The 16,968-nt window shown below is 40.9% G+C and overlaps 1 protein-coding gene across 1 annotated transcript in view; it reads left to right on the forward strand.

Annotated features, from left to right (window-relative positions):
- The window catches only part of creb3l2 (cAMP responsive element binding protein 3-like 2), a 96,251-nt gene that overhangs the window by 42,218 nt on the left and 37,065 nt on the right, over nucleotides 1–16,968 (forward strand). Inside the window, exons 4-8 of the mRNA XM_068051064.1 lie at nucleotides 6,755–6,842; nucleotides 9,478–9,662; nucleotides 10,870–11,019; nucleotides 11,492–11,550; nucleotides 14,661–14,729. Of these exons, the coding sequence (XP_067907165.1) occupies nucleotides 6,755–6,842; nucleotides 9,478–9,662; nucleotides 10,870–11,019; nucleotides 11,492–11,550; nucleotides 14,661–14,729 (551 nt within the window). The remainder of the gene's footprint in view (nucleotides 1–6,754; nucleotides 6,843–9,477; nucleotides 9,663–10,869; nucleotides 11,020–11,491; nucleotides 11,551–14,660; nucleotides 14,730–16,968) is intronic.

A 16,968-nucleotide genomic window follows, 5' to 3' on the forward strand; every position in this document is an offset into this window, starting at 1 on the left:
CATAATTTCTCTTCAGAAAACTAGTGCGATTTGCCCCTGGAAAGCAGAAACGCTACCCTAACATGTCCATCCAATACAGAACAGCAATCCACAAAGTCAAACAAATGTTGCAGTTGTGGGAAATCACACCTGCCAAGTGAAAACCTATTAATTTTGTCATATGGGACACTGTAACCTTTTTACTGGACATTGCAAATAACTTGTTTAAAAAAGCTGAACATGTTGCACATTTGCATTCTGAGAAGACAATGGCTGGCTGAGACCGATGAATAGAGAGACAATGGCCGGAATTTTACGCTACCCCAGCGAGCCGGATGGTAGCCGGGGAGGGTGGGAGGTGGTGTAAAATGGAGCAGGAGGCCTTTCCGACCTGTGCCCACCTCTGCCCCACTTCACGTGGGCCATTGGAGGGCAAGAAACGGGTTGCCCGCCTCCACGAGTATTTCACCTGTGGCAAGCGGGCATCTGGTAGATGTGAAAGGCTGCCCAATGATATTTGCACAGGGTGCCCGATTTGAAGGCCGATGATTGGCCAGCAACTCAATGAGGTGGGACTTACTCCCTCAAGCAGGTGGAAGTCCCGCCTCTGAACATTTAAAGCCTGGGGACCTGTAAAATGTGGGTCGGATCCCCGGACTGGGCAGATGCGGGTTTGCCACTGTCTTTTACGTCGGCCAGCTCCCGTCCGCCTGTTGTAAAATCCAGCCCAATGGGAGTATCCTTGATTTAATTAGCAAGAATGGTCTGGGCAATAGTGGTGAATAACACCCTTTCACTTTGTAAGAGTCAAAACTCCACCCCCCACCAAGTATGACTGGAAGGCTCTGAAATCCAACAGTCTTCCAAGAAGCTGCTGTTTCAAACAGATGGTCACATGACCTACCTGCGGGTAAGATTGGGGCTTTTGAATTGTGCCTCACAGAAAGGAAACGAACTGCAATTCTGAATCTCAAGAAGAAGACATCTCTCTCTGTCTGTCCCCAGCAAAGCCCCAGGAAAACCATGGTAGCAGCTTCTATGCTTCAAGACTACAGACAAAGCCTCTCTTCGGCCTTCGGCAGAGAAACAAGCTTGAAATTGTGCGAGCGTCTCCAGCGAGGACTCTGACCTTAACTTCAATTGAGGACATTATACCAAGGACGTTAAGAACCGTATCTGTATTCTATTTATTTTAAACTCTACTCCAACCCCCTAACTCCTTCTTCCCCTCTATATCTATTCGTGTGTGTGTGTGCCTCTCATATGGATGTGTGGCATATTTTAGTATTTTTAACCGGGTTAAAATGATAAGGCTAATAAACTTGCATCTTTTTTGTTTAAACCTGCAATGGTAATTAGAGTGCAGTGAGCAAGGGCTCACTGAGGTGGTAAGCTAAAGTCACTGTGTTTAAAAAGATAAACCCTTTTATGGCCAAACCAGAGACGGGTGAGAGGGGAGCCTGAGACTCCTGCCTCATAATGGAGTACATACTATAACAGTAGAAGACAAGATGGAGGAAGTCATTCTCAAATTGTGCAGTGCTCTGTCTAGCTATGGTTACTGAGGGGGAAAAAAAGGCGCATTAAAGCATGAAAGGCAGTGCAGAAAAAGCCATGAGATGTGGTGCAAAAGATCTGAAATATGGGGAAAACTGGAGAGAGACTGGGCTTTTCAGCCTGGACAGAATACATCTGAGAGGTAATCTTGTAGAGCGATATAGAGTATGTAAGGTAGTGTATGATATGGAAATGGTTACCTAAGAGCATTACTTTTAATTAAACTGTCAGTGGAATAAGGAGACACAGGATGAACTAGTAAAAGGTGATAACCTTTAGAGTCATTTATGGCACAGAAGGAGGCCATTCGGCACATCGAGTCCATTCTGGCTATCCACAGAGCTATGCTGTCAGTCACTTTCCTCAGCTCAATCCCTGTAGCTCGACAAGTCTATTTCTCTCAGGTGGCCATCCAACTTCCTCTGAAGTTATTGATTGTCTCTGCTTCCACCACCCTTGTGTGCAGCGAGTTCCAGATTTTTACCACCTGCTATGTTTTTTTTCAAAAAGTGCTTCCTCATATTCCCCTTGCATCTTTTACCTCAATTTCAATGTGTCCCCTAGTCCTCTTACCATTTATTAATGGGAACAGTTTTTCCTTTCTCTAACTTATCTAAGCCTGTCATAATCTTGTACACTTCTATTAAATCTCCCTGCAATCTCCTTTGTTCTGAGGAGAACAAAACCCAGCTTTTCCAACTGAACCTTGTAATTAAAATACTCCATCCCTGGAACGATTCTGGTAAATCTCCTCTCAAGGATTCTCAAATACTTTTTCTTAAAGTGCTGACCAGAACTGAACGCAATACTCCAGTTGGGGCCTAACCAGAGCATTAGAGGTTCATCATAACTTACCTGCTTTGTACTCTGCCTATATTTATGAAGCCTCTCTCTCAATATGTCCTGCCACCTTCAAAGATCTTGTGCACATGCATCACCAGGTCCCACTGTTCCTGCACTCTAGAACTGTGCCATTAAGTATATATTGCCTCTCCCTAGTCCTTCTGCCAAACTACATCACCTGTCAGTATTAAATTCCATCTGCAGCCTCGATGCCATCTATGTCCTGTTGCAAGCGTTTTATATCATTCTCACTGTTTGCTGTACCTCATTAGGACTGAAATGAGGAATGTCTTTATGCAAAGAATGATCAACACCTGAAATGGACTTCCAGGCAGAGTGGTGTATCAAATACCCTTTTAATAAACAACTTTTATGTAACAATAGGGAGTGCTCTCGATGGATAAATTATGATGAACTGAATGAGCTTTCTAATCTGTAAGAATCTTTTAATCTTGGGAACTGACTCCTGTTGCCATTCAATTTTAGTCTCTGACCACCACCTAGTGGTCAATTATATTTTCCTGACAAGTTTACTTAAAATGCTTTCTTTAAAAAAAATTGTCCTTTTCTTCACTAACTGAAATTTCTAACATCTAAAAGGGTTCCAATACAGTTTTTTTTTAATCACCAAAAATTGCATAGTGCAAAATAGCATATTTGAATGTATCTATTGAATTTCTATGCCTTCATTTATGTTTTTACTTGAAAGTTTCAGTCTGTACCGAAAGCCTGAGGCTTAGATGCAGTACTTTTGTCCAGGGCTGTGACACTGGTTGAAAGCAAGTACTGCAGTGTGAGCATATGCAGTCTGCGCACTCTCCCAGGATGCTTTATTAACATTTAAGTTCACCAAATGATCCAATGCTTTCTTAGATTTTTTTTTTAAAAAAGAAACTATTTGGTTGTTTTTCAAAACGATTAGAAGAAAAGCAAGATGGCATTTTATAAGATTTTCAGATGACAATGCATAAGCTTTATTCACACAATGTGTTTCCATGCTTAATTATGCAGATACCCTGTGTGTGAGGGGCAGAGAAAATAATGACTGTTGATTATACACCGATTGCACTACTTTTGTGCTCTACATGCTCCAAAACCTTGAGCTCAAGCCTTTGAAGATAGTATGCATTTGTAATTAACCAGTATACATGACCATCCAGGCCCTTCCACATTGTGCACATACTGGATATCACAGGGTTCTGCTGTTCCCCCTACACTAAACAAAACTCTTTTCACTTAAAAGTGAAATAAAATCAAATGCAAAAATTCAGATATAATTTTAAATCAATTGCACATCAAGGATGAAATCATTGTTACAAATTTGACTCTTCTACTGGATATATTCTCTCAAGTCTGGCCACTCCCACGAGCAGACCTGGTGTCTTCCACAATCTGGAAAGCACTTCACTATCCAATATCTAGTTAAATTATAATGTGTTAGAGGTCATTATAATAGATCTCTTGTTGGATACTGTGATATTGCATGTGCCGCTAAATGCACTCTTGAATATTTTCGGAAGGTGGGCTGAAACTCAAGTGATATGAGTCAAATGTGAACTAAGAAATCGGCTTATTTTACATGAAATTATGTGATCGATCAGAATACAGTTTTCATAGTAAAATTCAATTAGTTTCCTATTGTATCTCCTATCACAAAACAATAAAAGGTGTGAACCTGCCACTATTAGCCGAATAAATTAGCCCAACTAACTGGCAATACCATTTGTTTTATAGGCCATATGTGTCCATATCACAGCCTGCAGTCTCATTCGCTGTTTCTTTAATTCGGAAACATGGCCTCTCTAACTGTTCCAGGCTCAAACTGCTTTCAGCTGATTTCTTCAGGGAGATGGAAAGAAAAAGCATGACCTCTGATCACTCCCTCAGCTCTATGGCAACTTGGCAGGCCAGTCCTCAACAATCAGTTACCATTTTGAAGGGTGAACCTATTGTCCCCTGCTTTGGTATGGTAGCTTGCAGAAACTGCATTGTCTGTTTCACTAAGCTTTCAGCTAGGCACATTAAATGCAATGCTTTTTTGCATTAAAGGTGCAGACTATTATGGGAGATGCTCAACAACTCCTTGTCTGAAAACTAATATGATATGCAAGACTGCACAATTTTGATGGCTTGTATTCTGCCTAGTTGGTCTAGTCAAACTTGGCATTGTGTATATCTGGGAGTTATCTAAACTGAGGCTAACCTTTTATATGAAGGTTTAGGGAGCACAGAAAGATAACAATTGACCCATCATGTCTTTGCTGGAACAGTTCAAAACTAATTCCACTGCCCCACACTCTCTCCATAAGAGTTTAAATTCAGTTGTTGCAAAACTAAATGAAATACAAAAATCTCCGTTTTTCGTCATAACTATTTTAGCTGCTTGAGTAAGGAAGAAACCTTGCATTACCTTTAGAACCATTTATTCCTCTTTTTGCTTTTCTTATTTTATTAGGCAAGATTTGAGTAGTTGAAAGCCCTGTGATTAATGTAAGGTCTTTTTGCAGGGCTCTCTAGTCTGCAAAAATATCTTTCCATCCTCTCCACCTGTCTAGTAAATCTATTACATTCAATAATTATCCTCTTTTCATGTAACTATCCTTGACCTCGAGTTACTGTGTCTGTGCTGTAAAGCACTTTTATTATTTCTATTGCTGTAATGCTGTCTCTTACTCACGTTGCTACTCCAATTACTTTGCTGTGTTTGTTCCTTCTGTAAGTTTTACATCCTGATGGTTTAATCTCTGTCAATGTCCTGGTTTAACCAATACATCATCTATTCCTATTACATCACATTTATCCTTTAGAACTGTGTTTCCAATTCTGCAAACTTGGCTTGTACATTAATATAAACTTATGTTTCTCTCTCTGTGTCTTATTATTTCCCTACTGTATTTTTTTGTCCCTTTTTTTTTTGTTTGTTTTTTGCTCCCCTACAGCATTAGAAAGTAACATATTATCCTTAGTTATCACCTCACTCCTACCTCTATACATGTTATATATTTTTTACGTTGGTGGCTAATCTACCTGCTCCAGCCTGGTTGGGATGTAACCCTTCAGTCTTATACCATCTTGGTTATCCATTAATAGCCCCCGTTATCTATCAACTCAAACACCCCTTGAAAGGGACCAACTGGCCAACAACTCATTCATTTAAAACATTCTCTTCAGAAATTCATTACATTTACTAAAGCCTCCCCCAATATTCCAAATTTTCTTCCAGTAGGCAGATCACTACTCTGTTAGCCTTATTCCTGTGTCCGAATGAAATTGAATCTCCTACGACCATTATTTCCCTTATTTCTAGTAGATTACGCTAGTTCCTCATCAATTTTCCCTTTCTCTCTCCAGCTACAGTAACAAACTGTCCATACTGCTGATCTTCACACATCAGCTCTACTCTCAACACTGCTACCATTCCCTCAAAATCTTGAACATACAATCCTAATCAAGTTATATTTCCAAAGTTCATAAGACTCCAAATATTAAGTCATCGCAATTACAATCAAACAGTTTTTACAGGTTTTGTTTTAATTGGTGGATGAAGGGGGTGTGTTTTAAAAAAAAAGTTAGATTGATTTCAGCAAAACTCTGCAGTTCTACAGGTACAGCACAAAGGATTGCTTGGTAGGAGAATATCCACTCCTTAAGGCTGACTGAGTACTTTATTGTATGTATGTATGTATAGAATCATGGAGCACAAAAGGAAGCCACTTAGCCCATTGTGTGTGTGGTAGCTTTCTGAAGGAGCTGCAAGTTAGTCCCACTCCCTTGATATTTCCTCACAGCCCTGTAATTTTTTCCTTTCTAACTGGGAGATCCAGCTCCCTTTCGACAGTTACTGTTGCATCTGCATCTTCAGGTATTGCATTCCAGATCATTCCACATCTCTTTTCCCCTGCCCCCCAACCAGGTGATTTGCTATACTGCGCTAAATGCCTTTAAAGCTTTGTCCTTTGTTACTGAACCTCTGCCAGTGGAAACAGTTTCTCCTTATTTACTTTATCAAAACCATTCAGAGTTTTGAACTCCTTTATTAAATCTCTCCTCCTTCTTTGCTCTAAGGAGGACAACCCAGTCTTCTCTAGTCTCTCCACATAACTGAAATCCCTTATCCCTGGTACCATTCCAGTAAATCTCCACTGTATCCTCTCCAAGGTCTATGTGTATGAAGTCCTGCATAGTTTTTAAATTTGAACTATTTGGATTCCTGGTTCCTCAACAAAGGACACTTCTGCGTGCTATTAGATCATTTTATACACATTCTGGGGCAGGTTTAATGATGTCTGAATTTTCCTCCACTCAGACTGAGAGCTCCTTTTATTCTCTGCCTTTGTGATCAATAATTCACACCACTCGTGTTGTGTTCTTTCAGATTAAAACATGCACACAGAATGTTGTTCCAAAGATTAAGCTGGAACCGCATGAGGTGGATCAGTTCCTCAATCTGTCTCCAAAGGAAGGTGAGATGCATAATTGATAAACTGAGGCATTATTCCCACTTTGTGATAATAGCACCTACTCCAGTTGTGTTGAGTGCCTGGTTAGTTAATTCTTCATGGATAGGAAGTAATTTGGAAGGTGGAATTTAAAATTTAATTTGATCAAAAAATAATCTAAAATACTGCAATATATTAATTATTACTCATTAAGAAATGTGTAGTAGTAACGCTGTGCCGATTTCATATAGTAGGGACATAAAGTAGTAATAGTGTGCAGATTCTGTCCAGCTGCCTTGGTCTCTGTGCAACTTGCTTGTTCTCCTGCAAAAGGCAATATAACAATAGGCAAACCTTCAAGAGGAATAAAATCTGTGAAATTGATCCCTGACAATTAAAGTGAATTCCAGAATCTGAATACCAATTTACAATTGAAGCTTTCAAACTTGGGCCAGTTGCATTGTGAGCCTTCATCGGCTCTCTGTGGATATCGGGTGAAGACAAGTTCAGGCTTGTCTATGATAGCTACATGTTTAAGCAGTCTGCCAACATTCACTGGTGAGGCTCACAAACACATATTGACCAGTCGGCCAAAGTGCAGGAAAGTGATGGATGCTTATTGAACTAGACTGTAGTAAGGAGTTGATGCCTTCAGGAAAGGAATGGAAGGGATTAAGTTAAACCATAAAAAAGTTACAGCACAGAAGGAGGCAATTCAGCCCATCAGGTCTGTGCCAGCTGAAAAAACTAGCCGCCCAATCTAATCCCACCTTCCAGCACCTGGTCCGTAGCCTTGCAGGTTACAGCATTTCAGGTGCATGTCCAGGTACATTTTTAAATGGTGCCTCCCACCACAGATCCTGGCAGTGAATTCACCACCCTCTGGGTGAAAATGTTTTTCCTCATCTCCTTCTACCAATCACTTTAAATCTGTTTCTCCTGGTAACTGACCTCCCCACTAGGGGAAACAGGTGCTTTCTGTCTACTCTGCTCTATCTTGGCCCCTCATAATTTTGTATATCTCAATTAAGTCACCCCTCTGTCCTAAGGCAAACAACCCTAATTGATGAGAAGAAAAGAAAACCAAATGAACAGATACCTGCAGAAGTCTATAATTTCCATTTATCATCAGCTTCTGTTAAAGCCAGTTTCAGTCCAGCTACCTACTGCTATAATCTTTGCTTGTGGAGCTTTATCAAACTATTTTGAAAATCCAGTGATCACTTATTTTAGAACCATAGCAGCTTAAAGCACAGAGATCATTTGGCCCATTGCACCTATGCTCTTTGCCAAAGTAATTCAAAACTTAATCCCATTGCCCTATTTACCCTGCTTAGCCCATTATCTGATGCTGCCAAATATTTATCCACTTTCCCTTTAAAGATGCAATGGTCTCTGCCTCAGCTATTTAAAGAATGCAAGTTGACAGGTAAGGCATGATTTGTTATGTTTACATTCATGCTGACTCATACTTGTAACTTTAGTGTTTGGAAGGCTGGAAGATATGCATATTAAATAACAGGTTAACTGCTTGACATTCATACCTCCCTTTTCTTTTAATATTGGGGCATATTTGTTATTCATGCAGCCTACATTTAGAGACTTCCTAAAGTATTAGCTACAAATTCAGTAGCAGTTGAATCATTTTGATATAAAAACAAGAAATGCTGGAAATACTCAGGTCTGGCAGCATCTGTGCAGAGAGAAGCAGAGTTAACGTTTCAGGTCAGTGATCCTTCATCAGAACATTTTGATGATCTCCATGCCTTTGGTGGGAATGAAAATCTTGTTTCTTTCTTCAAAAACAGTTTGTTTCCTATTTTAAAAGAATCAATAATTACCACTGTTTAACTACGATGGCTTTGCTCTCAGCCCTCCTTCATCTATTGATATTCTTCACCTCCTTATAACCCCTGCTTTCCAGCAGAACTTCCACATCTCCTCAATTGCTAAAGCTGTGCCTAAGCATCTTTATTTCCTCTATCACCCTAATGCTGTTTTCTTCTTCAAAACAATTAATTCCATAAGCCCAATTATGTCTAAGACATGAATATTGCTCCCATATCTGGAAGGCTTGTGGTCCACCTCTCGTACTTCTGAACAGGATGCTTGAGAAAGTTTGATAGGCTTTTAAAATCTTTGGTGTCACATGACCACTGTTTCTTGATCCTGGCCTCTGCTCCTGCTATCTCAACTGTAGTAGTACCTTGCACAGGTACTTGGCTTTTCACTAAGTTTCTCAACAAATGAAAAGGCGCTATCACACTAGGTTTTTTTTTTGCAGCTTGTTACAGAGCTGAGTTGATTTCTTACTTGCTCTCTCTGAAAAATACTTTATTGGCTATAAAGTGCTTTGGGATGTCCTGAAGTTGAGAAAGCTCTATATACATGAAAACCTTTTTTTCTTAGCCAGATAACCATGTATGTGAATTGCATCAATAAGTTGGGGAAATCTTAAAGTTGGACCACTGAAAGTTATTTTAATAACCTATGCAATTTACAATTATTTTCTCCCAACAGTGACATACATTCACATAATGTAAATAGTTTAAATCTCTCACACATCTGTACAACTGGTACATTCTGTCCTGAGGACAGTTTACCCAAGACAAGCTGAACACTTGTGTTTAAATGGTGACTGTGTTTCTTTTCTTTGCAGCAGGAGCAGATATTCTGCAACTGCCACCAACCCCACCAAGCAGTCATGGCAGCGACTGTGAGGGCGGACAGAGCCCAACGCATTCTGTTCAATCACCTGACCCTATTCAGCCACAGCCCACGGGAAAAATCATAACCCGTACACCATCTGCTTTGTCGAGCTCCCCTCTTCTTACTGCACCACATGTAAGCTACATATTTATTAAGAATAAACAATCCTATATCCCTACCTTTTGTCATATGTTCTATAAAACTACAAGCAGTCATTGATAACCTGGCGTTAGGAAACTTCTGTGAGCTGGGCATTACCTGCACTCTTGGATATGGATGATAATGGGAGGCATTTGGGTATGGAGCTCAAAACTGATACTTGGGTAATTTAAACCTAGCCTGTCCAGAGGGAAACTGACTGGATCGAATTGGCCGCCCTGTTACGCCCCACTTGATTTTTTTTTTTACTTTCCGTTGAAGTCAAGGAACAGTGGGACTGATTTTAACTTGCCAAATTGGTATCAATGGGGTGAGGACCTCAAAATAAGATTGGTAGAATTACTGCTATCATTCGTATTGAAGCCGCTTTGAAATGAGCTTATCCCTGGGCAACCACAGGTGGCGCAGTGGTTAGCACTGCAGCCTCACAGATCCAGCCACCCGGGTTCAATTCTGGGTACTGCCTGTGTGGAGTTTGCAAGTTCTCCCTGTGTCTGCGTGGGTTTCCTCCGGGTGCTCCGGTTTCCTCCCACATGCCAAAGACTTGCAGGTTGATAGGTAAATTGGCCATTATAAATTGCCCCTAGTATAGGTAGGTGTAGGGAAATATAGGGACAGGTGGGGATGTGGTAGGAATATGGAATTAGTGTAGGATTAGTATAAATGGGTGGTTGATGTTCGGCACAGACTCGGTGGGCCGAAGTGCCTGTTTCAGTGCTGTATCTCTAAACTAAACTAAACCCGTCTAAAATAGAGGGTAGGTCTCCTACCCACGTAAGTTGGGAACCGAATGATGTAGTTAGGATTCTGATTGCAATTTTAGAGGACACATGGGCTGAATGTGTGCCACCAACTGTACTGCTGTTGAGCCGTCTGAGCAACAGTCCTTATAGAGAAACAGCCACCAAAGTTTTAATATTTGTTTTTGTGCAGCTGGAAGGAGTAGGAAAGTTTTTACTGGCTTCACAAAATTGCTGTGATTTGCTGCTGGTCTGGGTTTGTGCCCCTCGGCCTTACCACCCCACCCCACCCCAGACCTATTTTTATATGTGCATGTGAATCCAGTTTAAAGAACAAAGTAAATCATTCCTATGATTGGTAATCTTTAATATTCCACAAGAATAAGTTTCAATTAAGTGAAAGCCCTTAAAAGGAAATGTAACTGAATTCTTCTTCACCCCAGAAACTGCAAGGCTCATCAGGACCTTTGATGCTAACAGAGGAAGAGAAACGCACTCTGATTGCTGAAGGATACCCCGTTCCTGTCAAACTGCCACTTACAAAAGCAGAAGAGAAGGCACTCAAAAAGATACGCAGAAAAATTAAGAATAAAGTAAGGAAGATAAACACATTAAAGTGCTGCTTTGCTTAGCAAACTCAAGGCTTCATGTAGCATCTTACTGGAAGTGCATGAACCTTTGTTTTTGCAATTGGAAAATGACTTCCCGTTATCTCTCTAAATGAATAAGTATCATGTAGAAATGTGTTGATTATGGAGTAATACTAAAATGTTGGTAAAAATCCATGTGTGTTAATCATGCTGGATCAATTACTACAGTAGATGCAAAAGTCTCCAGGTGAAAAGAAAGCTAATACAGCCCATGTTTTGACTAGGACTGCGTAACTGCTGATTTCCAGACAGGAAAGCTCAGTCCTCCTGTTTTTTTTTTTTACAAGCGTTTAGTATGTATCTTAATTAAAATTTAAGTGCATATTCATGATAAATAATGGAAGTCTATCATCGGTTTACAAAACCAGATTCTCCCAGATAATAAACAAGCTGCGATAATGTTTGTTTTTGGCAGATCTCTGCCCAAGAGAGCAGAAGGAAGAAAAAAGAATACATGGATACCCTGGAGAAAAAGTAAGACTGTAATTATATTTAAAATCAAAACAGTCCTGATAATTTTGTAGCTAATGCTCTTTTATATAGTTTTGTTCAGAGTAGCTTTCACACCTCTTGAGTCAAAGTTGTGGGTTCAAGCTCCACTTTAGGTTGACTTCAGTGCAGTACTGAAAGAATGCTACGTTGTCAGAGATGCAGTTTTTTTGGATGAGTCATTAAATCCATGTTTGCTTGTTCAAATTGATGTAAAAAATCTCATGGCACTATCGCAGAAGAGCAGAGAGAACTTTTGGTGTCCTAACCAATATTTATCCTTAATCAGTACCACTAAAAATAATTATTTTGTCATTTGTTCATTTTGATGTCATAGAGAGATACAGCACTGAAACAGGCCCTTCAGCCCACCGAGTCTGTGCCGACCAACAACCGCCCGTTTATACTAATCCTACATTAACCCCATATTCCCTACCACATCCCCACCTTCCCTCAATTCTCCTACCACCTATTTACACTAGGGGCAATTTACAATGGCCAATTTACCTAGCAACCTGCAAGTCTTTGGCTGTGGGAGGAAACTGGAGCACCCGGCGGAAACCCACGCGGTCACAGGGAGAACTTGCAAACTCTGCACAGGCAGTACCCAAAACCGAACCCGGGTCGCTGGAGCTGTGAGGCTGCAGTGCTAGCCACTGTGCCGCCCTCCATGTCTTTGTAGAAAAGTACCGGCAAGCTTGCATGCAGCAAGGTAATGCAACCTTGCTGTGTGGAAATTGGCCAACATGTTTTCTAAATAACAACAGTAACTGCACTTAAAGTAATTCATTGGCCATAAAGAGCTTTGGATATCGCTGTGATGTAAAAGATCCCATTTAAAGGAAAGTTATTTCTTTGTAACTTATATCCTTAGAATTCTTCAATTTTTAATTTTAAAAAATTCCACTTATTTGGTTGCATCTTGTCTTTATTGAGTAAGATGTGTGGCTTGTCTCTGAGATGTTAGCATAGTGTTATGGATAGGTGGTAAGGAGTGTGGGTGGTTCCCACTGTTCAATTGACCACAATCATGTTTTGTTTAAAATGATGAGTTAGTCCCTGAGTGTTTATTTACCTTAAAAAAAAAAGACAAATGACAGGTTTTCCCATGGGTTAAAAAGAATAACTCTTTTTACACTTCCCAAAATGGTTGCAACCTCACCTACGCACACATTTACTCCACGCACGCATACACAAGGATAGATATAGAGGCAAAGGTTAAGTGTTTTAAAGTGAGGTAGATGCTCATGGTTTACGGTAAACCTGTTGAACCTTATAAGGAGGATAGCCTCTTTTAAAGGTGCAGGCCTGGGTGTTTGTCGTCTTGAACTTGTTGAGGTGTTGTAGATTTCTGGTGTTAAGACTGGAGGTGGTGGTCACTTTCAGTTCTCTGCTGCCGCAGGTTGAAGTGTAGAATTAGCAGGGCTTCTTGCTTGGCTGGATTTCTTTCCGCAGCCTCTGGCTGGACTGCTTTCTTAAGGTCTTGGCTGGATCTCACCTCTGCCCTCCCCCTCCCAAATCCCCCCCCCTCCAGAGGGCTACCTTTTTAAGGTCAAAATCCATCACATTAGAGTTTCTGTTAGTTGAGACATGATCACACAATGGACCGGGATTGGAATCCATGGCTATCTATTGATGTCTGGATGGGTACCATTCTGTTATGATGTGGCTACCTCACACTTATTCTTCCTAGTTTTGTTGTAAGACATTCATCCTGGGGGGGTGGGGTTAGATGATCACCACCTTTGTCTCAGAAGAAAACCATTCAATTCAGGAATGTCTCTTGATGGTTTCAGGATGGGTGTAGTTGACACCTCCAGTCTGCAGTGTGTCCTTTTGAGACAGTGAGGCACTTTTTGAATGCACAGGCCAGATCAGCTGACCTTCGATGGCCACATTTGCAGCACATTGTCTACTTTTTGAAAGGAAAGTCAATTTCAAAGAGTCCACATTGAATAAACTTTGTATCTTAAAAGTTAGGAATATATGTCTTTACTGGGCATAACAATAGATAACATGGGGTGAATCTTTCCTCCACAACCTTGCCTGAAAAATAACAGCGAAGGATGTCAGAAAATTTGGACGGCGGAACCTACTGCCACCTCACTGCTGCAACCGCGATTTCCTGCCTCTGCCAGAATCACTACTAGCCGTTCTTATCCTGCACTCTACATGCAAATGATGACGGTGCATTACCTGGGTCCCTTGCCCATTTTCCTCCTTTTTGCTCTAGGTGCTGCCACTTCCCAGGGTCACCATGTGGAATTTGTTGGGAGGCCCCACAATGGTGATGAAGGCACCAAGGTGCCTCAGTGGAGGCAAGGGGCCTTACAGCAGTCTCATCCCCACCATTCGGCTTCAGACAGACTTACCTGATGAAGGTCTCAATCTTGATCATGGTCTTCAGTGGGAACCTTCCTTTCAATATTGGGGATGTTTCTGCTCCTTTTTGAGGTCATTTGATGTCTCTTCTGGTTGTTGAATCCCTGACAACTATTCTCCACCTTTGCATTGCCAGCCCACTTCTGGCGAGAATCAAGATGAATGCGTGCCATTCATATGTAATGAGCCCTGACCCAGAAAAAGAGGGGTGGGTCAGATATGAGGGGTAGAGTTTACTACTGCCAGTACTCTGCCCGAAGAGAGGAAAATGCCCTTACAAATATCGCTTCTGGGTAGCAAGATAGATAAATGCATTCAGTCTCACCTATCAAACAGCATTTTCGAAATTTGTCCAAGGTAATGAGATTAAGATGATCAATAGGTTTGGAAATGGTGACACTGCTCATTGAACTGGTGGCATGCAGACTCAATCTTTCTATTTGACTGAATTGCCTATCTTAGCATTTTCGCTGTAAGAAGGCACAAAGCCAAGCCAAAGAAGAATTGGAAGGAAAAGCCAGTCCAAGAGCAACGCAAGTCCATGAACCGTGCTGGTTCATTGCCTAGAAAGAAAAAAAATCAGTTTCAGAAAAATAAATTAAGTAGTATGTCCATCTCTCTTTAACAGCAGGTTTTATAGAATACCAAGTGCTTTCTCTCAGTCACCTGATAAATTCTTATTTTTCATCACTATCCCACTTTTTTCTTACCAGGGTGGAATCCTGTTCAAATGAAAACAGCGAACTCCGTAAAAAAGTAGAAAATTTGGAAAAAGCTAACCGGTAAGAGTGCTTCCACCTGTCTGAACCTTGCTTTATATTCAATAGCTTCCTTATTGCAGTCTATTCAACAACCTATTCAGAGCTGATCACGTCTCTATAAACTGATTCCTGAAATACAAGCTGAGAGTTCAATCTGAAACCGATTCTGTGGTGGTTTTGTGGTCAATCAGGTTGAGCCATGAGTCAATGCCGACTGCTCTGATTTTCACTTTCTACTACTTGTATTTTTTTTAAATTTCTTCTTGGGATGTGAGCGTTACTGGCAAGTTCAGCATTAATTGCGTATAATAAAGTGGTAGTGAGCTACCTTCTTGAACTGCTGCAGTCTGTGCAGTGTAAGTGCACCCACAGTGCTTTTCAGGAGGGAGTTCCAGGATTTTGACCATCAACAAGGAAGGAACAGTGAGATAAGTTCCAAATCAGGATGGTGTGTGGCTTGGAGAGTAGCTTGCAGGTGATGGTATTCCCATTATCTGCTGCGCTTGTTCTTGATGATATTGTCGCGGTCCTGTCATTTCGGAATATGCGGTTTGCCTTTAAGTCTTGCAAGGGATCAGTATTGATTTAAGAGCTGGCAAACGCTTAGGAGTTATAGGAAGGTGCATTTTCGTTGTCTTAGCAACAGCCATTTGGAGACTGCGATTCAAAGGGTGCATTCTCGATACCATGGAAACAGCCACTGGGAGTGAGCCTGATGCGATACATTTGTTACAATTCAGTTTTGAACTGTGGTAAAGAAGGCAGACTCCGACCCAAATTCTCATTTTAAAGGACAGTAAGGATAGAGTGGACAACACAATGTGTCTTAAAGAGATAGATGTGTTGGAAGGATACTGTCAAATTCCTTTGACACCCCAGGGTAAGAAAAAAAATCAGCTTCTGTTACACCGGACAAGGTTTTCCAGTGTCAAGTGAGGCCACATAGGTTAAGGGGTACTCTGGAAACTTCTCAGAATAGTGAACCCAGTAGTGGTCAGTGCTCCTAGCTGTGCAGCTCACCTGGCTGAGGTGATGGACAATAGGGACACTTGGAAAGAAAATACAAAACATTTGGAAGACTATGCTTGTAAATTTGAAATGGGTTAATTGGAACAACCTTTTGAAAATTTAAAACCGAAATGTTCTGGTGGAACTTGTTGCTGTAGTCTAAACACTTTTTTTTTTAGAAATGTGTATATCTTATAAATGCGTGGGAAAAAAAGTTACCCTTTTTCAATTTGTATTTTTTTATCCATTGTAATGAAATGCATTTCAAGAATGGTGTTTCATTCCGCTAAGGGAGGAGGTGTCACGGTCCTGTAGTATTTTCAGAATATGCGGTTTGCCTTGAAGGCTTGCAAGGGATCAGTATTGCTTTAACAGCTGGCAAGCCTTAGGAGTTATAGGAAGGTACATTTTTGTTGCCTTAGAAACAGCCATTTGGAGACTGGGATTCAAAGGCTACATTCTCGATACCATGGAAACAGCCACTGGGAGTGAGCCTGATGCGATACATTTGTTACAATTCAGTTTTGAACTGACAGTTGAAGACTGAACACAGACACAAAAGACACTGACAGCTGTGGAGTCAGCACTGAAAAAGAGCTCTCAACCATTCAAACTGAAGGAAATAGGATTTTTGTCTGTTTAATTGTTATCTCTCGAAATTCTAAAGTCAAGCCAAGACACAGATCTCTAGTAATTTAAATTGAAGAAAGGGAAGTTAGACTGTGACAATCTGGGCGACACAGTGGCGCAGTGGTTAGCACCACAGCCTCACAGCTCCAGCGACCCGGGCTCAGTTCTGGGCACTGCCTGTGCGGAGTTTGCAAGTTCTCCCTGTGACCACGTGGGTTTCCGCCGGGTGCTCCAATTTCTTCCCACAGCCAAAGACTTGCAGTTGATGGGGCAATTTACAATGGCCAATTTACCTTATTGTAGATAGGTGGTATGAGAACGGTGGGGATGTGGTAGAGAATATGGGATTAATGTAGGATTAGTAGAAATGGGTGGTTGTTGGTCGGCACAGACTCGGTGAGCTGAAGGGCCTGTTTCAGTGCTATATCTTTAAATAAAAAATAAATCTTTTATCCCTCAAAAACTCAAGTCAGATTGATTCTGTTAAAAGTGTTTGCAAGCCATTAATTGTTGAAATTTGCTGGACTTCGAACAACATTCTGCGAGGACTTCAAACAACATTGGACTGTAAATTTGCAAGGCCTCCAATTTTTCTATTTTTAAATGTTCATAATGTTTAAGA

This window comes from Heterodontus francisci, chromosome 18, assembly GCF_036365525.1.
Source record: "Heterodontus francisci isolate sHetFra1 chromosome 18, sHetFra1.hap1, whole genome shotgun sequence".
NCBI lineage: Eukaryota > Metazoa > Chordata > Chondrichthyes > Heterodontiformes > Heterodontidae > Heterodontus > Heterodontus francisci.